A 25,852-nucleotide genomic window follows, 5' to 3' on the forward strand; every position below is an offset into this window, starting at 1 on the left:
AGAGAAATCCAGAGGATAAAGTTTAATCCCGATCCAAAAAGGGTCTGAAAACTTTCCTTAAAGCATCTTGGAGCCAGCTGCCCTCTACAGCCCTCTGAGCATGAAGTGAGCCTCACACAGAGCACGTGCAGATGCACAGCGGAGCCGTACGGCCATTGAAAACATCCGTGCTCAGCCTCATTCCAACAGAAAAGGCCAAACTGACCGGCCAAAGGCAGGAGCATCATGCTCTGGAGATCAAACCCATCAAGTCTGCAAACAGCTCAAGGCAGAAGTGTAAATGCACACAAGTTTACCTACAGCAAGGGACTGTTTGAACGGAGAACAAAAGATCCAGGTAAAAACCCAAGTAGCGGTTTTACGTCAGGTCTTGGATTTGAGTCAAGGCAAATCCAGAGAACAGTCCTGCCTTTATATTACTTGTCTCAAAACCACTCGAGTCACACTAAGGCTCCAAAGCCAAAAGCCCAAAGCTGGAATGGCAGCTTATTTTGATGTACGTTTCTGCCATTTAATAACCCAAGGAGCTCCAATTAAGTCCTTTCTCGGACAGATGGTATTTTAATGAAAAGTGGAATTAGCTATCATCATCCAAGAAGTTTTAAGCGCATCGTTGTTCACTTGAGTGTTTCTCTCATCAAATTGAACTAAGCTGGAAAGTGAGGAGTTTTGGATCCTCCCAGCATCTGATGCAATTCAGCTACAGTCAGCATTTCACTGCTCGTCCCCAGGCCCTCTGCAACTGAGCTCAGCACTGAGCATCGCTTCCTCCTTCCCCACGCGATCTGACTCAGGAGTGTCACCCCAACATATTCACATTGCTTTTATTTAGGTCTTCTGCCAACACTTACAGGATAACAGACACTTGGGACTGCAAAGTCAAAGTTGCAAGCAAAAATCAGGATTAAGGCAAAAAAATAAAAACTTAAAATTAATAGAAAAAAAAAATCCACAAAAGCGATCAAATCAAATATAAATACAATGTTCTGGAGCTCTTTAATCATACCATTTTCTTTAATAAAGAGGTGGTTACGAGCTTACAGTATTACCTTTTGGCCTAATCCAAGGGTTTTGTTACTCTTTACCAGACTTAATTCCACGCATACAAAAAGAAAAAAAAAAAAAAAAGTTGATACCCAACCTTTAAAATATACGCCATATTTTCTTAATAAAATAAGTTTTGTGCTGCTGCTTGTTTAGTAAGTACTGTACATCAACTGTTCACATCTATTTAACAAATGGACCATACAGAGTTCAAGCTGAAGCAAAAAAAATAACCGCAAGAAAAATAACAACCCAGAGAGTGTTTGTAAACACCCCGTGTACAGTTCAACACTTGTTGTATAAAGGAGGTACGAAAGGGGCTAGAACTGAACACAAAAGCACTGGAGTCCCCATCAATTTTCTTTCACAACTATTGAAGTGCAAATCACTCAGGCAAGATATGAATTTCATGTGTTTATTGCTGTCCTGCTGTCTGGCTTCCCTTCCTAAAAGAATGACATTCGTTTCTTTATTCACACTCATTTTCCAAGAAGAAAACCTTCCACGAGGCAACGCTGAATGCTCGGGCTTTGTGACACCAGGCATCAGGTCAGAGGCTTGCAAGTACCGGGACGCCCCGACTGCCCCTGTCACGTCCAGGTATGAGACAAGGGAAACAAACAGCATCCAACAACCGACAGGTAAATGGAAGTTACTCCTCTTCCCACAAGGCTTGCATGCACTTGGCGATGTTTCCAGTTGCAGAAGGAACGCGTGCGCACTGAGAAGGCAGAGAGACTCGGGAGCCATTCGGGATGTCCACGTGGGGTTTGTGGCTAATTACAAATCCTGATACGCCTCTGGCTTAACAGCTATCTGCTACGGGCAGCAAAATGCACAGCACCTCAACATGCACTTATTTGTTTGCATCTTGGACGAGAAAACGGTAGAAATACTGAATGCTGGAGCTGCGCAGAAGGTACAGTGCATAGTCTGTTACAGAAAACATGCGGGTAACTCAAACCCCTTCTAAATATCTTCAAAGTGGAAATGCGGTTTAAAGGGCACAGCAGCTATTGTGTTTGGCTTTTTTATTGAATCAAAACCATGAAAACCTAATGCAGAGGGTGAAATAAGGGCAGAACACGATCTGCAAGTCACCAGCTGAGCATTTCAGAAGCCGTGAAGCTTTTGTGTAGTTAAAATTGCTGTTAAAAGTAGGTGCTACATCAGCAAGTCTTCATTCATAGTTCTCTATGAACAGCCACCTTACAAATGAGTGCAAATCTTAAAGGTCCATTTTACATTTCAAGTCTCAAGGTTAAAAAAAAAAATGTTACAGAGCAACAAGCTGTTTCGTAAATGCCCACGCTATCTCTTTTCAAATGGTTAAAAATGGCACGTGCTATGCCACAGCTACTAAAAGACATTTCAGAATTCTAGACCCAACTAAAACACTAAAAGAAAAACTAGGAACCAAAATACCTTCGCCCCTCGCTGCCGCCAGCAGCTGGGTGCATTCCTGGTAATGCTGGTGAACAAACCCAATTACAGAGAGAACCTTGACCTTAACCCCGGTGTGATTCTTAACGAGGGGCTTTCTCATACGAGGTGAGCAGGTACAGCCCCTCTGAGATCGTTCTGCTTTCAATGAACACAAGCCAGAGGTCTGAGGATGAAATGGAGAGGTGCTGGATTTGTGTCACTATGCAGGCACTTGTGTATAGGAATGTAGGCTTCTCGCGTTGACGCTTAGTGTTGATGCATTCCCTGCTCTCTAAAAGCTTTCCTAAGACTTCATACCCTACGACCACGAAGAGCTCCTGCTCTCCTCCCCACCACCCTGCAGACAGACAGCAGTGGCGTTTGACACAAGGTGCAAAGGAAAATGTGAACCAAATACTGCAGTCTTGAGGAAAAAGACAACTGTGCTAAATGTCGGATCTTCACCAAAGGTGACATCAGTGGGCTCAGCACTTAGTTTGCATAGCATATTGATGTCTTCATTGTTCACAAACACGTTGCCCAGAAAGAAAACAGGTAGAGTGAATTCCCAGTATTAGGACAGATCAATGGGCCAGCATGACTAGTGTGGATTTCATGAAGGCAAGGCAAGTTTAAACATCAGAAAGTAGAAAACAAAAAGGTGTGCTTCTATCCGTGCACTGACAAGGGGCAGTGCTGGTGACAGATCTGCTCTAGAAACACGTTCACTTTTGGCAGTAAAATGATAACAGAGCTCTTCTCCCCAGAGCTCAGTAGGAGTGCACAAAGTTTCTCTCTTCAAGGAAGTGTTGTGCAAACCTTTCGTATAGAAAAAAACCACCGATCTGCCCACATGATATTGGTAATGAGTTGTTACTACTGCCCTGCTGTGCATAATGGCCATTCTGTGCAGCAAAATGAGTCTGAAAAGCAGCCACCATGTTACTGTTGGAAACAAACAAACAAAAAAGGCTTTTTTTTTTTTTTCCCCTGTTAAAAACAGATCAGGAGGAGCTTCCCCACGACGGTAACAAGGATTTGATCATCCTGACTAAGGAACGTCTCTGGTGTGCTTTCAGAATAAAAACCCCGTGCACAAATCAGCGATAGGGTGACACAAAGAGCAGCACAAGATAGCAGCACAACGGTGGAGAGGCCCCGAGCTGCACGGCCACACTGTGTAACACACAGGAAACGTTGGGAACCTCTGGTGCGAGCGCGGCGATGTAAACTCTGAGATGTGAATGACTCGTGTGTTTTGGCAACAGACTCAGTATCGTATAAAAATAATGCTCAGTAAAAAAATCCCGGTGTCCATCATAGAAATTCAGGAAAAAAAAAAAAGAAAAAGAAAAAAGAAAAAAGAAATTGATAGCCATTTCTGTCCTCATGGGATGACAGTGCCCCCATTTGTCAGAAACAGTTTTAAATAACAAGTAGTACATTGGAAACAAAAATGGGTCAGCAGCCATTAAACGTGTCCTATATGAAAGTGCACATCTTTCAACGGAGTTTAACCACCACGAGGTTGTGATCTAACACACACTGCAACTCAGGACCATAGAAATTAACTCCTTCCGATGGAAATATGGACCACCATCAAGACAAGATTACTATTTTCCTTACAAGATTAAAAACATTGAAATTTTGCAGCATCGTAGTAAGGCACTCACCCATGGAAAAGTCTGTGACTGTTGCTTCAAATGGCAGCAGCTAACTAGCTTTTAACACAAGGAAGACAGTTTTCAGTTCTGAGCTAAGTGCTAGGGTGCCTTACGTTATCCGGGGGGAACCGCTCGGGGGCGGGGAACTGTTAGTGTTAGAGTTATCTATAAACTAGTTGGTTTTTTTTCCCCTTAACCCATTAAAGCATCTCATATTCTAAAATATTAGTTTTATAAATCTAGTCTTCTGTTTTAAGGCTCTAAAAATCCCCTCCCCCCAACCCCCACAAAAAATACCTACCAGCGCCTGATGGGCAACGGAGGACCAAATCCGCCTTTCACAGTCAGGAGTCTCTAGTATTGCATCTTAAACATGAAAACCTGCTTCCGCCTCCTGGGACTTTTATCCCTTCCTCGAATGCCTTCAGGTGTTTGGTCAGGTCAAAATTTTGCAAAGCCAGAAAAAATTAAAAAAATAATCAGTCTCTTCCAATCCTACGAAGGTGTTGGATCTTCCTGTCCGGTGGTGCTGGTCTCCTGCCTCGAACCGACGCTGCCTGCCCTGCAGTGATTTCTCATTGGAAAAAAAAAAAACAAGGTGTCCCAATGCTTCCTTTTTTGTATGGCTCCTACAAATCTGAAAGCTTTCTTGAGTGAGGTAACAAAAGTTAGGCTTTCAAGCAAAGTACATGGTACGTAAAGTGTCCTGATGAACCTGCACAGCCTTTGCCAAGGCCTGGGGGTCTCTGCCGTTGCTCTGTCCAGATATATGGCTGCCCTCGCCACTGAAAGTGCAAGAAAACAGTTGTGTAATTAATTGAAATTCCCCCCACCCAGGAACACTGAGAACTCCCTTTGATATCAGTCTGCTTGCACTTCTCCCATGTGAGCCAACCCCGGCGCTGCAGGGATTTTGGCACCCTGAGGTGTGTGGCAATGCTCAAACACTCCAGGGATGCCCAGGATGGGATTTCACACTCCTTAACCCCCATTCCCTCCTAGACTGAGACCTAAGAGGATGCAGCTGTGGGCGAACCACTCTCGACCAAGGGTCCTTTGCTGAGCAGCTCAGCCCTGCTGCACACGAAAGCAAGGTGCTCAGAACCCAATGCCCTCCCCCAGGGTTTGTCCTCCCCGGGACCACAGGCACAGCCCCCTCACCTGTCGTGCTCCTTGTCCACGAGGTGGTACCTCGCTCTGAACGCCACCAGCCGGGCGTAGTAAGCCGGGGCTGGGATGGAGACCGAGCGGGTGCAGCGCACGTAGGTATGGCACAGCTGGTACGTGAGGATCTGCAGCTCATCCGCGGTGAACCGGTTGTCATCCCAGAGCACGTAGTAATGGGAGGGCCGGCTCGTACCCTGCAAGGACACAGAGTGCTGTGAGAGGCGCTGCTTGTGCCCACAGGCCAGGTATTTGCAGGCAGCTGCCTTGCATCCTGGTCACCCTCCTCCTCAATCTAAACAAGCTGTCAAAGCAATCTCAGTAGGAGAGGAGCCCACGATCCTTTAATTTGGGAGCCCTAAAAGTGAACAGGCAGGAAAGCACTTTGCACTGAAGCATAAACTACGCCCAGGCACTGCTGGTGCTTCTGTGCTGCTTGCCCAGGCTCCAACACCACACAGCCCCATTGCATCGCACTGCATCAGCACAGAGCTCCCCCACAGCTCCCAATGAAGCCAGCTCCCTGCTGTCCTTGCAGGAGGAGTGGATGCCAAAAAGCCTCCCTTGTGGAAGCAGCTGTAGATTGAGTGCAATTTCTTCTGTATGGTTTCTGACTAATCTTGGCTGCCTGATGAAAGGCAGCTGCAAAGCAAGCCACCTCCTCCGGGGACGGCTGGCCACAGAACCTCCCGCCCACACCAGACAGCAGGTCCCTGCTGATGACCAGCGAGCCCTGCGTGCTTGGGCACCATCTGACAAGCTGCTGAACTGGCTGCTCCAAAGAAGGAAATTCTCAGAGGAGATCTTTGGCTCCAGGAGAGAAGCCAAGTACATGCCACGTCATGCAGCAGCCGTCCCGGCACCTGCTAGCACAAACCACCACGGTGGCAGCTTGGATCAAACTACCCATGTCTCCCAGAGGGGCCCTTCAGATGCACCAGAGTGAAATTTGTAACAAGAACCAAAGGAAAACAATGCATCACAACAGCCAGCCCTGCAGCACAGTACCTGAATGCCTGCATGACTGCACAAGTAAAAGTCAAACTCGAAAGGGTGGGTGATGTTTGTATCCACTGTTGTTCCTGCTGGGATGTTTCCGCTCTTCCCAATCTACAGAGAAAAGAAAGATCCAAGCATTGCAGAGTTTGGCTATTTCCTGCTATCCAGAGCGCTGTCTGGAACAGCTGCCCTGCACCAGGGCCACAGCACAGGGTCACTATCTCCATGTCTCATTTGGAAAGCACTGTGTAGAGCCACTTTATTACAGGGGAACAGAATCAGGTCATCCTACTCTGCTCCCTGTCCCGACAAGCTTGCCAGCATTTTCTGCCAGCATCAACACCAGGCATGACATACACACAGAGCAAATGACATCAAAAGAACAGGCAGGGTGAGGTCTGGGCACAGCCCATCCCGCTGCACAGATGAAAATTAAGTGAGCAAAACACCAGGGATCTCTGCAGGCAGCGTACACTGGGGCCTCTGCCACAAGATACGAGGGCTTTACACCATCAAACATGGCCCTTAGGTCCCAAAATTAAGCCTCTATGCCCAGGTAGAGACTGAGTCTGGCTACACTACATTTTAACCCTAAATTTAGACCAAATCTAGGAAAAGCTACAAAGATCAGTGACTTACTGCACAGCACAAAGCACACAAACCTTGTGTGAGCTGTGAGCAAGCAAGGGGTTATTCATCCTGTCACAACGTCAGCAGCTACAGCTATCACCAAAACAACAGATGTTTTCAGGCTGACAGAGGCTATTTCAAGGAGTCACCAGGATTGTCAGCACCCAGTAACTCATCATAACAGCAAACAGCTGTCTGGGTTTCTAGAAGAAGCCTAATCCTCGCAGATACAGGAGTCAACTGAGCAGCACATTTCATTCAAGAAAGTGCTCTGCCTGCCAGTGGTGGGCTTTGCACTCAGCAAGTCCAAGGCTGGCTCCTCCTACAAGCTGACAATGAAATGAAGCCCCCCCAGGCCCAGCACTCACCCTCTCGTTCTTGTCTGCGCAGAAGAGGCGGGTGTGATGCCTTTTCTGGACAACGATGTAAGTGATGCCAGGCTGGTAATCCTTTTCCAGTTTGATGCAGGCATCTCGGATTGCTAGGAGCTCATAGTGAAGGATCTAGAGAGACAATGTACAGTGAGTGGACACGCTGGCCTGTGTCTGCACCAGCCTTCTCCATGCACTCCTGGGAGCCTGCAGCAGCTAGTGCAGCTTTAGGCTAACCCGCAGGGAGAACCAAGAGTTCTTACACCGCCACCCATGAGCGCTCCTCAGCACAATGCATCCCCAACACAAGTGGGAAAAGAGGACGGTGCCCAAACCTAGCCCCAGGGGAAGCTTCCAAGCACTGGCCGTCTGGTGTCCTCATGCTGCTAAGCATGTCCTGAGTGACTGCCAGGTGCTCAGCACCAGCTTTGCAAGGCTTTGGCTCAGTTCCAGAGCCAAACAACACCACCACTACATCCAAAGCACTTCAGCAAAACCCCAAAATTCCAGGCAACACAAGTGTGAGCAAGGTAAACTCAGGGCACTGAAGCCCTTCTTTGTCGAGTGAAAACACGTGCTGGCTGAGGGAGAAGCAAAGGGTCCTCACCTGTGGGAGCTGCCCCTCGGGAACACCGTCGCGATAGAAGATGATCCTGGTGGGTTTGAAGCGCGTGGATTTGTAGAACTGGATGAGGAGCTCCCTTACCATGTAGGACAAATCCTCAATGATTTCCTGGCGAGGACGCTGCACACGCACCGTGGCACAGTACCGGCTGGGGTGAGCATCCATGCTGCCCACAACCTGCAGGGACAGGCCCACGTGTTACCACAGCATGGATGAAGGGGACGTGGGACTTTCCCATCCTCTGACTGTTTCAAACACCCACGGCTGACTGTGGGCAGAGCAGCTCAAGCTCACAGATCAGGAGATGGGGCAGCAAATACCACGCAGGCAACTGCAACCTAGAAAGGACAACCCTGGTGGCAGCCACATCCCAGTTTCATGCTCTCTAGGGAAGTTCTAGTGAGATGACTTGGTGGGCACTGCTGAGCCACGTGGCTGTGTGGGGTGAGACGGGGCTGTTTCTGCTCTGTTTCCACACTCCTGCTCAACTGCAGATGATGATTGAAAGGGGAATGCCCTTTCTGCCTATGGGCATACTTCTCTCTCCATCCCTCACTTGAAGTTTTTGGCTTCCATGAATAACAGCATCATGCTGAACCTGCTTTGCTGCGTTACTGACATCTCCAGGTACAAAACCTCACCTGCCACTGCCATGCCACCGCTGTAAATGCTGCTTAAGTCTTTATCACGCTTACAACAAGAAGCTCTGATACCGGCTCTTAGCTCTCCAACCACAGCAAAAGCACCAGCGCCCTGCCCACACAGGACTGCCAGGAGGCTCTCTGCTCGAATGAACCAGGGAAAATGTCTGCAAGGAGCATCTGCCAGCATCACATCCCCACGCTCCGCTCAGTCACAGGCAGTGGTGCTGCCCCAGACGGCGGCAGTCTGCCCTCCCCAAGGACACGGTGGGATGAGTCACCTCGTGGCAGCTGCTGAGCAGGGAGTCACCCATCGCAGCTGGGCACTGCGGAGGGCAGACCTCAAAAATGTCAGGCAACATCCTGAGAGCAGCCAGGCTTGGCTGTGACGCAGGGGCGGAGGCACAGTGTGAGTCACAGGTGCAGAGGTGGCTCTGGCCCACACTGTGACACAATGCCCGACTGCTGCAAGGCTGGTGGGGATGCTGCTGTGTCGTCTGCGTCCCACCACACAGGGCAGGGAAAGCACCGCAGGCACACATCCTCCGCAGCAATGCTCCTGCCCCGTGGCCCTCACACTCAGCACCACTTTCACTTTTGCTTAGCAAAAGGAGCTCTAGGCTTTGGCCTGCTGAAACGCTCAATGGAAATGCTTCCTCTGGCCCCTGTGATGGGCCCTTTTCTGTGGTCTCGTTAACAACAAACCAAGGAGAAGAACAAGGCCATCTGAAGGCTCTACCCCTTCGCCCCTGCAGATCAGAAAAAGCTTTTATAGAAATTAAGACTAAAACTCCACAGTGGTTCTGTACAGAAAGACACAGAGGGTGTTTTCAGAGTGGAAGCACCACCGCCAGGAAACAGACTGTTCTGTCCCACCCACACCTATGAACAAACAGCCAAAAGCATTTCCCAACCCCTTTTAATTAAGAAAAAAACAATTCTCCAAAGACATTTGCATGCCAAGGAAAACCTGAGCTACGAGTCCTGGAAAGCTAAGAACTTAATAGGAAAATGCTGAAGTGCTTAATTAAGACAGACACAAGAGAACCTGACACTCTCCTTCTCTGCAACAAGCACAAGGCAAGCTGTCAGAGCCTCACCAAAAACACGAGCAGCCATCACTCACTGCGTGGATGCCCATTATGCGCTTGGAGTGGATAAGCAAAGCCGCTCCATTTCTCCCACTCCCAAATCCCCACTCTCCCATCTGGGGAAGGTTCCTCCAGGGCTGCCGTGGAAGAGCTGGGATGCCTCCAGCACTGGCAGCACGTAGCTCCCCGCATGGCCGCCTGACAGCACAGCAGGGCTCGGCACATCACGAGCCCCATCTGCCGGCTGCTGCCAGCTCTCCCGGCAGCTCACCAGGAACCCAACAACTTGGCAGTGCGGCACGTTCAAACGCTCCCCACCTCCCCAGGAGGAGCCCACAGGGCATGGGGCCACCCTGAGAAGTGTCACCACGGGAACAATGGTGAAGTAGCGCACGAGTCTCGCTCCAGTTCCTGCCTCTCAGCAAGCCTACCGAGCACGACTGAGCCCAGCCTCAGAATTGGAACTTACAGCTGTTATAGAGGGTTTCTTCCCATCTCCAGCAGGTGGGTGAGTGACATCAGCCCCGAGGAATATCACTGGTTGCTGAAAGACAGCAGAGCTGGTGGGAAAGAAGAGAAAGCAGCAGTCAGCCTCCCGGGGGCATCTCAGGACAATGCACAGCCCAACAGAGATGAGCAGACTGCCAGAGGACATCTCCCAACCTCCAGGCTCTGGGCTGGACACAGGCACATGGACAGCTTGCCACAAGGCAGGATGGGCTAGAAGCCTTCCTTTGAGGGAGCTGCTTTACACAGCTGCAAGTACTGCACAGTCTGAGGGAAGGGATGACAGGAGGGACATGGAACACAGCACACAAGCCCTAAAGCCACGACAGGCAGCAGCCATACGAACCGCTGGTGAGGCACTAGGATGTTGTTGATCCCGCCAAGCTTGACGTTGATCTTGAGGCAGAGGTTGGAAAGGGTCTGTGGGGAAGTTTTCACCACATTCTTGACCTGGACGCACTGCGTGGCCATTCCCAGGAGAGTGTCCCCAACACGCTTCACCTCGGCTGTGGGCAGAGGAATTATGAATGGGCAGGCAATCAGCAAAGCACAGCTTTCAGCATGGCCCTCAAAAATGGGGGGAGAGAGTGGAAGGGACAGAGCCAGCCCTCCTGAGCCAGGGCAAAACCCTTCACTTCTCCCCGCCTGCCCCGGCCCAAGACGCACCGTACACTGGTGTTTTTCCTGGCAGGATGACAATGATGAGCTGAAGCCCTGAATAGGTGTTCTTGAGGTGCCGAAACATGGGCTCCACACTGTCTGCACCCTGGGCGTATTTACAGAAACAGGGCTGGCCCTGGATCGGCATCCCTGCGTCCTTGGAGATCTTACGCAGCTGGTCTGTAAAGTTCCTGTGCCCGGGAGGAGAGAAAAAGCAGCCCAAAATCAGCCCACATGGTGAACACCAGCAGAAGCCCAACACGTGTTAAAGCTGAGCGGCCCCAGCCTGGCCATCCTCTCTCAGTGTTCTCTTACCCACAGCAAAGACTTTTCCTGAGGACTGAAGGAGCTGTAAGCTATTCCTATTTAGAAATGAGAAGGGGAGCAGACCTGTTCTCTGGGAAAGGTTGATTTCCAGGCGATTTGCAAAGCCTTCACTTACCAAACCAAAGTGCTCTGCTGCACACAAGGCCAGCCACACTACAGACTGCCAAGGATAAATTTGATGCAGGGAGCTCCCAGCTCTGCCAGTGGAAGAGCCTATCCTGAAGGGTGATAAGGGGAGTGCAGTGTTACTCCCACCTGCACACAGTTACCGCAGACAGAGAGGCTTTGAGCTGCTCCAACCCATCCCAAATGACACTATTAAACACAGCCAGGAGAGCCACACAGAATGCTCACCTCAGTGCCTCCACTCTCGGTCAGGAGAAACTTGGGATCCCACCAGAATTCAAAAGAAAGGTGACAGCTCTCTAAATCACATAAACTCTCTGCTCAGCGTCACTTTGCTATCAAATCAGACAGCTACCCTAAGACTCCTATATAATGAAAACCCATGGCATGTTAGTGTAATCCATGCAGGAAGCACTCTGTTCCAGAAGGCACTGTGTGTCCTTGAAAGCAGCAGGAACACTGCTGCTTTGGCCACTGAAGCCAAGAGGAGAGGCGCCTTATTCCAGGGGGAAATAATGGTTAACCCAGTGGACAGGGAGATAACAAAGAGCAATGTGAGGATGTGGAGAGCCAGTGATGTCACAGCACAAAGGAAACCTCTCAAAGGTAAATCATGGAGTGAAGTGGGACAGAAAGTTCATTAGCCAAGTTAAATTCAATTCTGAGCTCCTGGGTTATTGCAGAAACTTTTAACTAAATATTTCTGGCAATCTTATCCACCTTCTCCTTGAGGAAATTCAGGTTAGAAGAGCTCAGTACAGTACCACTGGCCTTAGGGCTGGCAGCCATCAGAACGAGATACCTGATGCAAAGGACAGAGAGGAAAGGAAAGAGAGACTGCCAGTCCACACGTGTTAGAGCGATGATGTGCTACCTTCAGCCTCGCCAGGATAAACAGCCGTGCACTCCGGATAAACTAACAAGAATCAGCGCCCAACACCCAGCCTGAACCTGGATCAAGTTTGTACCAGCAAGCAGTTCAGCCACACACAGATCCAATGTCAGCAGGAAGGGAAGCGCAGCCTCAGGCTGCAGACAGCAGTGCTGCACTGCACGCCAACACAGCTCCTTCTGCCTCTTCCCACCCTCACGGGCTGCCCGTTTCCTTACTTCAGCACCTCTTCTCGACACTGCTTCTGCGGGGCAAAGCAAGCAATCGCCCAGACTTTGATCTCAATGCCGTTGTAGAACTGCTTCCCTCGCATGTCCCACACGCCCTGGTTGGGAGTTGCAATGGCTCGGTTCTGCAAGGCAAACAGACGGTCAGAGCGCTGCCGCCGAGGGGCCACGAGGCACAGCAGGACCGGCCCCACGCCGGCAGTCCCTGGGGGATGCAAGTGCTGCGTCTGCACTCCCCGCCATCAAGCTGCACATCCTGAAGAGCTGTGCTTGCTGAAAGCTGCTCCCTGCTCTTTCACGGACGACTGTGGCTCTCAGCCATGGGTAGTTAAGAATTTCGGCTCCTCCAAGGTGATGGAAAATTCACCTGAGTTGCTCTCGTGTGGCATCACAAAGCAGAGAGTCCTGAGAACCACGCATCTCTCTGGGTGTGGACACAAACCCCATCCACATGTCAACCGCACAGACCGTGGAAGAACCACAGCCTGACCCCAAATATCCCTCTCCCTTTCAGCCCACTTCCTCGTCACTGCATGACTTACAGTTACAACTTTCAGAAAAGTCATAGTGCAAAAAACACTAAGGTGCTCCAATAAAAAAAAACCCACCTCTAATCTGTAAATCTGAAGGTAGTACAAATTTTAGTCAAAAACAGTGTTTTCCACTGTGAGAGCATCCATCCCTGTGCACTGCAGCCAACCAGCAGAGCCCTGCTTACCCTGCCTCCATACTGCAGGATAGGCGCCGGCAGGACCCTCCCCGTCACCTCCGTCATGTCATCCTTCACCTTGATCCCAAACTCCTGAATGTATGGATCCAGGTTGTAGCTGGCATTCTTCATCTGCAGAGGGAAGGAAGGGCCAACGGGAAGGAATGAGACCAACTGCTTCGTGCCATGCAGCATTCAGCTGACCAGGAAACACGGGCTCCTCAAGTTATGCTCTCTACAAAGCTGAATTCCTCTTGGTAGAGAAGGGGAAGCGATGGAACACAAAAGGCCAAACTCTGCCATCCAAACTGACCTGTGGAGGACCTGAGCTCTGAATGGACTGACTGATGTAACAGAGCGGAGCCTGCTCCTGGGATTTAAGGCATCAATGGGAAAGTTCGGAGAGCAAGATACTGTTATCAAAAGCCCCAAAAGGAATTAAAAGCATCCCCAGCTTCCAAAGCCCAGAGGCATCCGCTGGGTAACAACAGCACTACTACACAGCTCCTGCCCAGCTGCTGGCAGAGCCAGGTTTCTCATTCCCCTGCTTGCCCAAAGGAGACCTGCAGACACAGAGTTTCCATACCACAGGCTGATAACGCACAGTCTCCACACACATCTGGAGCTGGAGCTACCTCTCTAATTTGCTTTTCTATTTTAAGTTCACCCCCCCTTTGTGTCAGTTTGCTTGAACGTGAGGACCTGAATTCGCTGCATTTGAGTTTTCCCTGTCACTCCGTGCTGCATTCTCCTGTGCAAGCATCCATTACATGCAGGTGCCTAGGATGGGGGATTCAGTCAGAGAAGAATAACCAAGCCATTAACTCCACCAGCATTTTCTACGCAGGGCACAGTTGCTTCCTGCTGTGCAGCTTAGCAGCAGGACCAGAGTGAGGCACCATCCACTGCTGACACAGCACAGCCTGCCACCAGAGCCCCGGCCCAACACCAACCCCTGCCACGGTGGCACTTACCAGGCGGCTGATCTCCTCCTGCCTGTCTGGGGCAGACCTGGCCGTTGCTTTTATCATGGTTGATGTTTGATTGTCTGTGAGCTTCTTGATGCACCGCTGGCCTGCCACGATGTTACACACCTGCGTGCAGAGGAAAGCAAGCAGCTACATGTTAAAAACGTGGGGGCACAGAGGACCACAGCTAACCTGCCCTGTGTCACCACTGGTGACAAACCTGCAGCTGCAGGAGAGCATCTTTATAGCATGAGCACGGTCTCATCCCTCACTTCTTAGCAGCAGCTCTCACCAAGTCAATATTGCAGTAGTTAGCACCCATTACCCATCAGCTGCAGAACACTGTCATGCATTTGCCAGCAAAGACCAGAGGCCGCACTGCTTTTGCTTCTGACCATGCCCAAAAGCTGGAACGCTCAACGGTGCAGAAGCCAGCACTCACCTCCAAGGGCAGGTATGTGTGCTTCTGCTCTTGGCCAACCTGGAGACACGGGAGGTGAGGGTATTTCAGCTGCAGGTTGTATTTCTGCTTGAAGTACTGAGCCACTGTGCACTCCACTGTCTGACCGCTCTCCAGCTGCAGGGGAAACCTGGCAGAAGCAGGACACGAAGGATGCACCTACTCAAAACAGACACTTCCAAAACTCAGCCACTTCTTACTCTGGCTGAGAAGAGAGGGAACTGGCAGGCTCTCGCTCAAGAAAATAAAAAGCAGAACAGAAGTATTTTCAGAAATCAAGACAGGAATACTCTGATCCCAGCCTAAGACTGTGATCTCTAAATAAAGCTCTTCCTTGCTAATCCAGCTAATCAGGGCAAATGTTTATTACAGGACATGCCATGCATGCTGCTGTCAGGTACATAAATACAGCCACATGGCACTCAGAAGGACTTCCGTGCTTGGTGCCTTCTTTGGGAGTTGAGCTGGGATTCAGGCAAAGGTTAACCAGATCCTGAATATTTATAGGGGCAGGGAAAGCACAAGGAGCGGACGTGCAGACAGCTCAGCACTGAGGGCACCTCTGTCAGCTCTGCGGGAGCCCACCCAGCCCCACGGGGGTCCATGGGGAGCAGGACAGTCCCAGAGCAGGATGGGCTCCTCTTGGCCCACACCCCTCAGCACAGAAGGACTCCTTGGCCAACTCCCCTCCCAGGCACATGCAAATAATTTTAAGGTAGGGGATCGCTTTATCCCCTGCCAAAGCTTCTGCTCTGGCAGCGTCTATTTTAAGCAAGAAGAAAACCAAACTCAGAGGTAAAAACTAGGACAATTCCTGGCATGTTAGCTCCCGCCCTCCGCAGCGTGCTGTCTGCCAGGCAAAGCATCCCCTCCACTCCCACCCTCCTCTCCACCCCACCCACACTCACAGCACATGACACAGAGCAGTGCAAGCTACTGTGCCCAAGACTGCTGCGAAGTGCAAAGCACATCTCCTTTTACTGTCACAGGCTGGAGTTTTCCCTCCAGCTCTCCCTAACACTAACGGCAGCTGCTAAAAAGGAGAACAGCTCAGATTTTTCCGAGGGCATCTTCCCACCCTCCTTACGTCTGGTGGCTGGCCGGCCGCCGGGTCACGTTACACACACGGTATTTCCTCTTCATCTGCCCACAGTGGGTAACCTCTACCTTCAAACCTGATGAAAGACAGAGAGACACAGCAGAACCACTTGTAAATGTGGGAATGATTCCCTTCGGCCCAATCTCTTCGTGACACTACCAACACCTTCCTTAAAGAATTAACTGTTTGCAGAGCAGGTATGCTTGCGGATGCCTGAGAAGTGCAGCAAGGGAGGCAACGGTGCCCCAGGCAGCATTTTAAAGGGGCAAACCCTGCATTCCCCTGCTGCTGCCGGGGTGGGAGATAAGCTGATTTGACAAAGCCAGTCTGCAGCAGCGCCAGGCTGAGGTCAACACTGCAGCAGGGCCCCTCAGTTCTGCCCAGAGGCTCTACCTTTGATCTCCTTGGTGAAACGCACTCTCTGTGAGTCTGTCAGTGGCTTCGGTTGTTCATCGATGTTCCGGATATCCAGCACCTCACACATGAACTCAATTACAGGCTGGGCTTTGTAGAAGGCCGTTGCAGAAACTGAGGAACAGACATCATGATGTTTCTCTGCTCTCCTCCAACAGTTAGACCTGACCCGAGAGCAGGCAAGGCCCAGTCTTTCCAAACACACCCAGCCCCAGCGCTGCAGTTCCCTACTGCTGACCCCCCCACCCCACCACATTCAACACTGGACACTGGATTCCCATCAACCAGACATAAACAAAAAACCCCCAACCTTCAGTGCTAAGTTCTAGCCTATGCTGCCTTCTGTGGGCAAATGTGACTGCGCTGGGCATGCTTGAGAGCAAAGAGTTTTTGCCGGCATGAAAAATACATCACCATCAATGTTGAGCATCATCTTCCACATGGCAGGCCTGACAGACTGGTGGAAACCGAACCAGACCTCCCTGCCACCTCCCAGGGGGTGGTAATAGCCTTCAGGGGGGGAGAAGAAGGAGCGACCAACCGGGGTGTACCTGCAAACCAGAGGAAACAGCACGTGGAGCAGCAGGCACTGCCCACATCAGTGCAAGGCAGCGACTGTGGAGCACCCCAGCCACGTGCACGTACCTCATGGAAGCCAGGTGCCTCATGGCCACATCCAGTGCCTGGACGGACTCCAAAGGCACAGGGATCTGCCCGCTCACCAAGGCTTCGTGGAGCATGCGCCAGCTCACGATAGCCATCCACTTGATAGAGACCTTAAATATCCTGTCCTTGCCTTCTCCTGGGATTGTCACCTCAAAGTCAACCTGAGTGCAGAAGGGAAGGGAAGCAATCATGGCTCTGGCACAGGACTTAATGGTCACAGCACAAAGAGAGGTGGCTCATTTTTCAGTCGGTTCTTCCCATGCTTGGGGTTCCCCCGTCCCACTCTTACCCTCTCATTTCCAATGGGTAAGGCCGTAACAGTGTAAATGTTTTTCTTCCCATCGTAGACTGGCTTCCGGTCGCCAAAGATCTGAGGTTTGAAGTGTTGTACCATGTACTCCACGACTTCCCTACACGGACAAGCAGAGGCAGGAAAGAAAGGCACAGGGGAGAGAGGAGCGAGGTTTGGTTTGCCAGTTTCTTCACAGCCTGATGTGTGACCTGCCAGGTGCTGAGCTTCTCCACCTCTGGGCTCTCACTGCAGTACTGCAGGCCAAGGAATGGCAGAGCCAGGTCCTTCCCAAGGCAAGAGAGCACCCACTCAACACCTACATGCCTTGCCCCACAGCTTGTTAAATCGGTTTCAGCAGAACAAGTTTACACAGCATGCAGTAGCTGGCTGCCAACCTGCAGTGCATTCCATGGACACAAGCTGCCAAGAGTATAGGAAACAGCAGCTACAGCATCTGCTCGCTGGCCTCTGAGACACAGAGCCACCCAGGCTGCTTTGGGCAGGAGGCGAAGGAGAGTGAAAAGGGTGTCAAAAAGAAAAAGAAACAAAAAAGAAAAAAAAACCCATGCAATGGCTCAAGGTCTGGGGCTTCCTATTTTTAAATTATGTGATTGCTGCCAAAATTGCACAGTTGCTTTGAAGAAGCAGGAGTGTGTGCTAAGTTCAGGACCTTCTAAGCTATCAGGAACAAACCCTGCTGCACAAACAGCTCATAACGTTCAGCCAGCTGCACATGTTGGGCAGTGCTGAGACTTCAGCACACGAGGGCCCCAGGCACCAAACCTGGCAGTATCCAGGTGTTTGCTGGGCATGAGCACACCTGGGCTGGAGCCAGCAGGCCACCAAAACTGCTTCCAACACCACTGAACACTGCTTTTCCACCTCAGCACAGAGGGGGCAAAGCTAAACACAGGCAACGTCACCCTGATGGTTTCCACTGGTGAAGAGGAAGAAAGGCACTTACTGCAAGGGAACTGGAAGCAGGGAATGAACTCCAAAACCTCTAATACTTGCCTTACCTGTTGACTCTGCGTGGGCATTTGTCAGGCTTGATATCCACTTCATAATGATACACATCGATCTTGGGAATGTCCACTTCAAAGTAGTTGGCCAAGAGCTTGATGGGCTTCCCAACAGTTCCTATCCCGGGCCGACGCGGCGCCTGAAATACCTGCTGCAAGGGTGGCAGGTATGCGCCTGCAGCTGATGGAGAGAAAGCAAAGGGTCAGCAGGACTGGAAATCCAGAGATCAGACAGATGGAGCATAGAGCCCACAGCTCTCCCATCGCCACATCCCAAACTCGCACTCCATGCCCAAAGCTGCGCAGCTCGGAGCAGCACAGCTGGAGATGGAGGGAGCTCCCCTGGGCACCTTCTCTGGGCTCCTTCCCTCTGGATTATGGGAGGCAGCTAAAAACACCTCCAATCCCCACCTCAGCGCGGGCTCCAGCTCTGTGAAGGGGATGCAGTGGTTCTTCTCACATTATTACGCATTACAGATTTACTGATGGCGATCCGGAGCTGGAGATGTGATGAGCGGTGCTGCTTTCTGAAGCAAGATCTGCCCTTCCTGCTCCCTTCCCACTTTCCCAGTCTCCATCCATCCCAGTTTGCATCTTATTTGTTTCTCAAAGCCCAGTGAGGTCTTCAGCCAGCTGGGCAGGGATGCAGCAGATAAGATATTCAGAGCACTCCATCTGCATGGCCAACTGTCAAAGCCAACCCCCAGGCAGCATCCCGGCTCCAATTTAGGATCCGTAACACATGGAGCTCTTACCACCTCTCACTCTCATTCAGTTTCCACTTAAACCCGAATTATAATCCCAGGCTAAAAATACTGGAAGGAGAAGAACGCGAAATCAGCAACTTAATCTCTAAATGTCCTTTTCAGTTTTGCACCTGACCTCTGCAAGATTTGCTGTGGATGAAATGCCACTGTGGCCCAGGATTCCATCAGGACGGCCCTGAAATGCACCCAGGGCCACAGACAGACGAGAGGAGTGATGGGAACAACCCAGGAGGGAAGAGATGTGTGGCACTGCAGAGGCAGCTCGTTTTCAGGAGCTGATTTGCTGATGAACTGCTCCCAGTACAGTTCGTGTCTCCACATGATGAACATTTCTTGGCAATCTCCAGCAGCCTGGCTACGAGATGAAATGTTTTTAAATCAGAGGCAGCAATCAGCTGCAGGTATTTGCCAGCACTGATGGAGCCTCCACTTCCCTGCTCTGCCTCTCGAGCACAAACCACGCGGCCCCTCAGGAGGTGCATGGCTCCGCTCTGCCCTCCCTTCACCTGAAGATCTCCAGATGCTTTACGAGCATAAACCCTCACAATTAAGATTGTGAATCACAGATTAAGGAGCCAACCTCAAGCAACACAAGAGCTGGCTCAGGAGTTCAACATAAGCCACGGAATATTGTGAATGCAGCGTAACTCATCTGGACGTCCCTGCTGGAGAGCTCCACGAAGATGAGGGCAGCAAACCAGATCAGTGCCAAGGATGGGAAAGCTGCTGTCTGTGCTGCATCAGAGGGTTTCATTTCGGTGACTGCAGAGGTCCTTGATCACGAGGAGCTGAAGCAGTTGCCCACCACAGCCCAGCCCCAGGCTCGCTATTGCTTCACCCCCCCAGCAAAAGAAGGATGCTGGTTACTTTTCCTTTCCAAATTACTTTGAGTTCCAAAGATTTTTAAAAAGCTGTTACCTCGTAGGCTTTGCCCAGCAGCTGGCACAGCAGCGCCTACCTGGGACACAGCTATCTCTGAAAGCAGAGATTGAGGGCAACACACAGCGCCTGCACGCAGCTCCACGGCCCCAGAACCGCCTTGCGGGATGAGCTCTGTGCATTTGGACAACATGACAGAGACCCCGAGGGGAAGCCGTGTGTTGGACTGATCCTTCCCCATGGCCCAGCCGTGCCGCTGCGTGCTGGAGGCAGAGCAGTGCCCCCACCAAACCCCCCACCGCTGACTTATCTGCAGAAAAAGGGCCAGCGGAGTCCTCGTCTGGTGGAAGGAGCCTCGTTAAAGAGTGACCCAAACATCTCCAGACGGAGGGGTTTCTCTGCATACCTCGACTCTCCATGGCAAAGCTGCACAGACTCCCACTTTGTCATGTAAATGAGGGCGCCGAGGGCCAGGGGCTGCAGGGCGAGTGTTGTTCCTGCAGCACAATGCAGCCAGTGAGCGGTATAAAATCCGCCTGCCATTATAAATTCAGCAGCCTGGGAGGAATCACAGACTTTGGCACACAAAGCCATGCCCCGGGGACGCTGGGGTGGCTGCCTTGGATGCATGGAAGCAGCGCTGGGCAGGGATGGCAGCGAGGGCAGCACTGCCAGGGTGAGTCCATCTGGGGTCACCAGCGCCGGGAGAAGCTTTGTTTCTGATGCTGCAACAGCTGGTGAACACAACCCGCTGACCAACAGCTGCCTGGGCCAAAGCACCGGTGGGAAGGCGTGAAATTACCATGTCATTTAAATCCCCTCCAAGGCGGCATTCAGGAGAGGGGCCGCGAGAACGGAGCCGAGACAAAAGGAAGTTTTATCACCAAAGAGGGGCTGCGATGGCCCCTCCTGCACAGCCGGCATCGCGAAGATGAAGCTGGGAACCAGAGGAGAGCAGCAGGGCTGCCCTGTGCACGCTGGGCTGCAGAATGACAAAAGCCCCCGCGCACGTCACGCATCCCATCCTCACCCCGAACCGTTTTCCACCCTAAACCAACCTCACAAATCACCCCAAGTGAAAACTCTCAGCAGGAGGCAGAGCAAGCACCGGCACCAGCAGGAAAGTCCACTGCTCCAAGGCTACGGTGCATGGAGAGCCAGATCTCCTGCCTTTCGAGGAGCTGAGCAAATCGCACGAGAAGCCCCATCTGCTGTGCTTTGGGACGCTTGTCCCACGTCAGGGTGCCAGCTCTGTGCCCCCAGTGCAACCCCACAGCCCCACCAGCAACACCAGCACCTGCCCTCCCAATGGCCAGCCCTCCCACTGCAGTGGAATGGGCTCCAAATAACAACATCCATAATCTGCTGCCCCTAAAGAGCCAGCTATAAATCAGCCTATTTGTTTCTGAAAACGCTGCACACGGAACAATGAGATTTCTGGGTGCTTCAGGCTTTCCTTCCCTTCGTTTTTTTCCTCCCCTTCTTTTAAATGGAAGGAGTTTCCCTACTGCTCCCTACTACCCAGTGCCAAGTGTTCTCCCAAAAGCCAGGTTGCTCCATTTGACCTCCTTAGGTGCACCCCAAACTCAGCACCTTCCAAACCAGCAGCCCTAAGCAAGCAGTGACAGACAGCATCCCACGAAGCCCAGGCTTCCAGAAGCACTCCCTGGATTTAATCTCTGCACACCCAGTCGCCCACAGCCCCGGCACCCCGAGCACTGCCAGGCTCAAGTGCACTTGAACTCAGCACTGCCTGCATCGAGCATCTCGTGTAGCAAAGGGCATCGTTACACCACATCGAACTCCAGCTTGGAAATCCCTGGCAACAAACCTGAAAGCACCAAGTGAGAAACCTCCCCCAGCACTGGGGCAGCTGCAGGCCTCCCTCGTGCCAACCCTGCCTGCTGCACAGAGTGTGCAACTCTGCAGCATGGGGGAAAACAGCCAACCCCGCATGCTGTGCTTCCCTGTTCAACTAAAAGCTGAATTTCAGATTACAAATACTTTCCAAGGCCTACTATGCTTTATTTTCTAGGAGACAGTTACCCGAGATGCCCACATGCAGCTGGGTCATAAAGGGAACCCAGTGATGCTACAGCAGATCCTAACAGAACAGCAGCAACGTTTCCAGCTCCATCACAGCTCTCATTAAGAGGCGAGGCTATTTCTGTCTGCACAGCTGCTAATAAGGACTGTGAACCAGCACAAGCACAGCTCAATGCATCAGTGGCATGAAACCCACAAGGGCTGTCTGCTGAAGGAGCCCCACATCCACTCCTGGTCCCTCTGAAGGGGTCTGACAAACAATCTGACCCCACAACAGCCAAACTGCCTCCAAACACAGCGAGTCGGGGATCCACCCCGGAGCAGAGGCTCACCAGGGCCAGCACCTCTGCATCCCAGATTGGGAAAAACCCAACTACAGCCTTGCAGGCTGCTAACCTGGCTGTCCGCCTGCCATGTGGAGGAGCAGAGAACAGAGAGCTGGGAATGCACACATTTGTGTCTGCAGCAAAGGGCCTGGCAGCCAGCACTGCTCTCCAGGCTCTCCTCCACTCATCCAGAACGTTTCCTTGCTGACCGTGAGCCCCAGGGTCTCTGCTAACAGCACCTAGACAGGGCAGAAGATAACATCTCTCCCGTCTGTTCCAGGAGAGTTTCACAGACACTGGTGGAGCCCTTCCGAGCAGGAGAGAAGAAAGTGCAGCTGACAGACAAAGAAAGCCTCCAGCTCCTGGGGAAGAGGCAGGACAAAGGCGAGGACAGCTCTGCCTTCACGTGCCCATATGTGAGGACATGACCTGTCCGTGGGGCAGCCCCACTGACCCCACAGTCTGGACCCTTCCCCAAAGAGAAGTTAAAACCCACACACAGCTGTTACCGACCCCGATGCCATCCTGCTGAAAAGCAGCGCCTTTCTGCCCCATTTGTCCTCCTTCCAACATCTGCCATTTTGATCATTTGTCTCCGTTCTGTTCTTTGCTAGGTTTAGAGACAGACTACAGAAAGCACTCAGGGATAAACCACACGTGCTCAGCCTCCAGGCAAAGTGCTGCTCCCTGCTTTGTGTCTCGGTATAATCCTGTCCTAGAAGCACCCTCATGTGATTGCACGTTTCCTGAAGATAAAGAGATCCAACAGACAGAACAGCACCGGGTTTTCTGCAAGGCTTTGCACAGGAAGACAACGGTTAAGGCTGCGAGCATTCAGGAAACTTGCAAAGGATAAAGAGCGCAGAAAGTTGGGGGGAAAACCAAGTTTGGCTCCAAAGCTGCCTTCCACGCACTCCTGTGCACACACCCTCACGCTCAGCGTGCTCCACGATCCCGGTGCACACAGCTGGGCTGACAGCGGGCTCACAGCACACAGGGCGGGATGCTGAGGCTCGGCGCTGGGCTGGGGCTCCCTGCCTCACACCGACCTGCGGCTGCGGAGTCGTAAGGGAGCTGAGCTCCCAGCGCCACATTGGGGCAGGAAAGGACAAATCCTTACAGCAAATCCTTACGGCGAGCCGAGCCCGGACCCCAAAGCGGCGCTTCCTACCCCAGGGCTGCGCGGCCACGGCCCTTCCAGCGGGTTTTTATGACAGCCCGAATCCCGCAGGCCTGGATTTGAGGCCGAGCGGCGCTCCGTGCCTCCCGCACACAGCGGGGTGCGGCGGTCCGACCTCGCGGCCAACAATAAACCGGCCCCAAAGCGCCGGCAACGCGGATGTCGGCATCTGCACCGCTCCGCGGGGCCGCTGCCAGGGCCGGACGGGACGGGACGGGACGGGACGGGACGGGACGGGACGATATGAGAGGAGATGAGATGAGATGAGATGAGATGAGATGAGATGAGATGAGATGAGATGAGATGAGATGAGATGCGATACAGCCGGTTGTGACACGGCCCCGCACGGCTCAGCTGCCAACGCGACGGCGGCGGGGCGCGCCGAGCCCGGATCGCACATCAGCGCGGCGCTGGGAGCGCAGCGGGCCGGGCGGAGCCCCGCGGATCCCCGCGCCCGATGCCCGCGCCCCGCGTCCCCCGTTCCGGGCCCGAGAAGCGGCGCGGCCCCCGCCGTAGGCCGCGCTCCCTCCCCGCCGTACCCCGACGGAAACGCCGCGCGGCGCCCCGCTCCCCCACCTGCTCCCGAAGGTCCCGCTTCCATCCCATCCACGCGGGCGCCGCTCCGAGCCGGGCCGCGGGCAGGGCGGGGCCGAGGCTCGGGGCCGGGGCCGGTGCCGCACCGCCGCAGCCGCCTCACGCTGCGCCCCAGCGCGCACGCGCCGCCGCCGCCCGGCCCCGCGCCCAACAAAGGCGGCGCCCCGCAGCCCCGCCGCCGCCGCCATCTTGGAGCGGCCGCCGCGCCGTGAGGGGCGGGAGGCGCGGAGCCGCCGGCGGTGCTGGTGGTGTGAGGGGCGAAGGGGACCGCGAACGGAACCGCCGCGGCCCGAACGGCGCCTTGGCACCGCGCCGTCCGCGCGTGGCGTTCAGGAGCGATGGCGCGGCACAGGCTCGAGCAAAGCAGCGATCCCCGGGAGCGTTGGGTCAGCGCAACGCAAAACCGGGTTTTTAACCGTCGTTGTTACTGTGTGAGGTGGTGGAAGGAGGCCGCAAAAATTGAAGCGTTTGCTTCACTGAACGACGCGACCAAGGCGGCTCACAGCGCTGTGCGCGAGTAAATGCTGCTGGGGACGGCCGGGGCTGCTCAGTGATGGGCGCAGGAGGCACGGAGTGCAGCGCTGTGCTGTGCGATGCAGTGCAATGCAGTGCTGTGCAATGCAGTGCTGTGTGATGTGATGCAATGCAGTGCTGTGCAGTGCAAGGTAGTGCTGTGCAATGCAATGCTGTTCAATGCAATGCTGTTCAATGCAATGCAGTGCTGTGCAGTGCAAGGTAGTGCTGTGCAATACAGTGCTGTGCAATGCAGTGCTGTGCAATGCTGTGCAGATCAGTGCTGTGTGATGCAATGCAGTGCTGTGCAATGCAGTGTGCTGTGCAATGCAGTGCTGTGCGATGCAATGCAAGGCAGTGCTGTGCAATGCAATGCTGTGCAATGCAATGCAGTGTTGTGCAATGCTGTGCAGATCAGTGCTGTGATGCAATGCAGCGCTGTGCAATGCAATGTTGTGCAGTGTAGTGTTGTGCAATGCAGTGCTGTGCAATGCAACGTCGTGCAGTGCAATGCAGTACTGCGCAATGCAATGCTGTGTAATGCGGTGTTGTGCAATGAGGTGCTGTGCAATGCAGTGCAGTGCTGTATGGCCGTGCTGCAGCCTGCCCACCTGCTGGGCCCAAGCCCGGATCCCACAGCAGTGTCAGCACCCAGCAGGCACTGCTCACCTGCAGCACTCAGCAGTTCTGCACGCTGTGGATGCACAGACTCTGCCTCACCTGCACTGCCAGCACCCTGCAGAGCGCAGTGCAAGCTGAACTCAAAGCAAAGCTGTTCCTGCTGCAGCTGTCAGGCTCTGAGCTCACAAACCCAGCGCTGGGAACACAGCCTGCAGTGGGGAACACGAGGTGGGATTTGCACGCTGCTTCACACCCAAACTTAAAGAATTGTCACCAACGTGTGGCATAATCAAACCAGGAGCTGCAGCACCTCACTGAGCAGCAGGGGCAGCTGAAAGGCCAGGCTGGACGTGGCTCTGGGCAGCCTGCTCTGATGGTTGGTGACCCTGCACATAGCAGGGGGTTGAAATGAGATGATCTTTGAGGTCCTTTTCAGCCCGGGCCATTCTGTGGCTCTATGAAGGAGAATGCGATGAAGTGAAAGGAGGTCTGTGCCCATCTGAGCCCCACGCCCCCACTCACCACAGACTACAGCCCAGTGCCTCCTCAGCTTTTTCCACTGTCTCTCAGCTGTTGGACATTTCCATTTCCCTCCAAGCTAAACTATACGTTCCTTAAAGGCATTCTGTAGCTGCAGTCCTGCTCTTAACCTACGACTCATCTCGGAAAGGCAGTAGGGATGAAGCCGTCCTGTATTTCAGAACTGCCTGGGTTTGCCTGAAGGTGAACAATCTGAGTGCTGAAATTCAACCCTGCTGCGAGAAAAGGAAATAAATTGAGGGGGAAGTACAGATTTGCTGCAGATGAAGGTTATTTTAAGCACTGACGTGGCCCCGCTTCATTTATAGCTGTCATTTCATCCTCAGCCAAAAGCTTTCTTTGTCCTCACCGTAACGTTTTCAG

The 25,852-nt window shown here is 52.7% G+C and overlaps 1 protein-coding gene across 2 annotated transcripts; it reads right to left on the reverse strand.

Moving 5' to 3' along the window:
• Window positions 1-810: 810 nt before the first annotated feature.
• AGO1 (argonaute RISC component 1) lies at window positions 811-23,963 on the reverse strand. Of its 2 annotated transcripts, XM_085208838.1 has the most exons (19): window positions 23,798-23,963; window positions 18,021-18,204; window positions 16,999-17,119; window positions 16,689-16,870; window positions 16,458-16,594; window positions 16,023-16,157; window positions 15,618-15,705; window positions 14,513-14,660; window positions 14,077-14,196; window positions 13,112-13,234; window positions 12,385-12,518; window positions 10,828-11,012; window positions 10,508-10,667; window positions 10,124-10,214; window positions 7,905-8,099; window positions 7,295-7,429; window positions 6,306-6,407; window positions 5,295-5,494; window positions 811-4,918 (listed from the first exon to the last, which is right to left on the reverse strand). In XM_085208838.1, the coding sequence occupies exons 1-19, from the start codon at window positions 23,820-23,822 to the stop codon at window positions 4,810-4,812; spliced, it is 2,574 nt and encodes an 857-aa protein (XP_085064964.1). In that variant the 5' UTR covers window positions 23,823-23,963; the 3' UTR covers window positions 811-4,809. The 2 variants fall into 2 exon arrangements, with proteins under 2 accessions (XP_085064964.1, XP_031412657.1); XM_031556797.2 differs by lacking the exon at window positions 23,798-23,963 and having other exon boundaries at window positions 18,016-18,182.
• Between the last annotated feature and the right edge of the window lie 1,889 nt (window positions 23,964-25,852).

The sequence above is a fragment of the Meleagris gallopavo genome, chromosome 25 (genome assembly GCF_905368555.1).
Source record: "Meleagris gallopavo chromosome 25, MGAL_WU_HG_1.1, whole genome shotgun sequence".
NCBI classification, from domain to species: domain Eukaryota; kingdom Metazoa; phylum Chordata; class Aves; order Galliformes; family Phasianidae; genus Meleagris; species Meleagris gallopavo.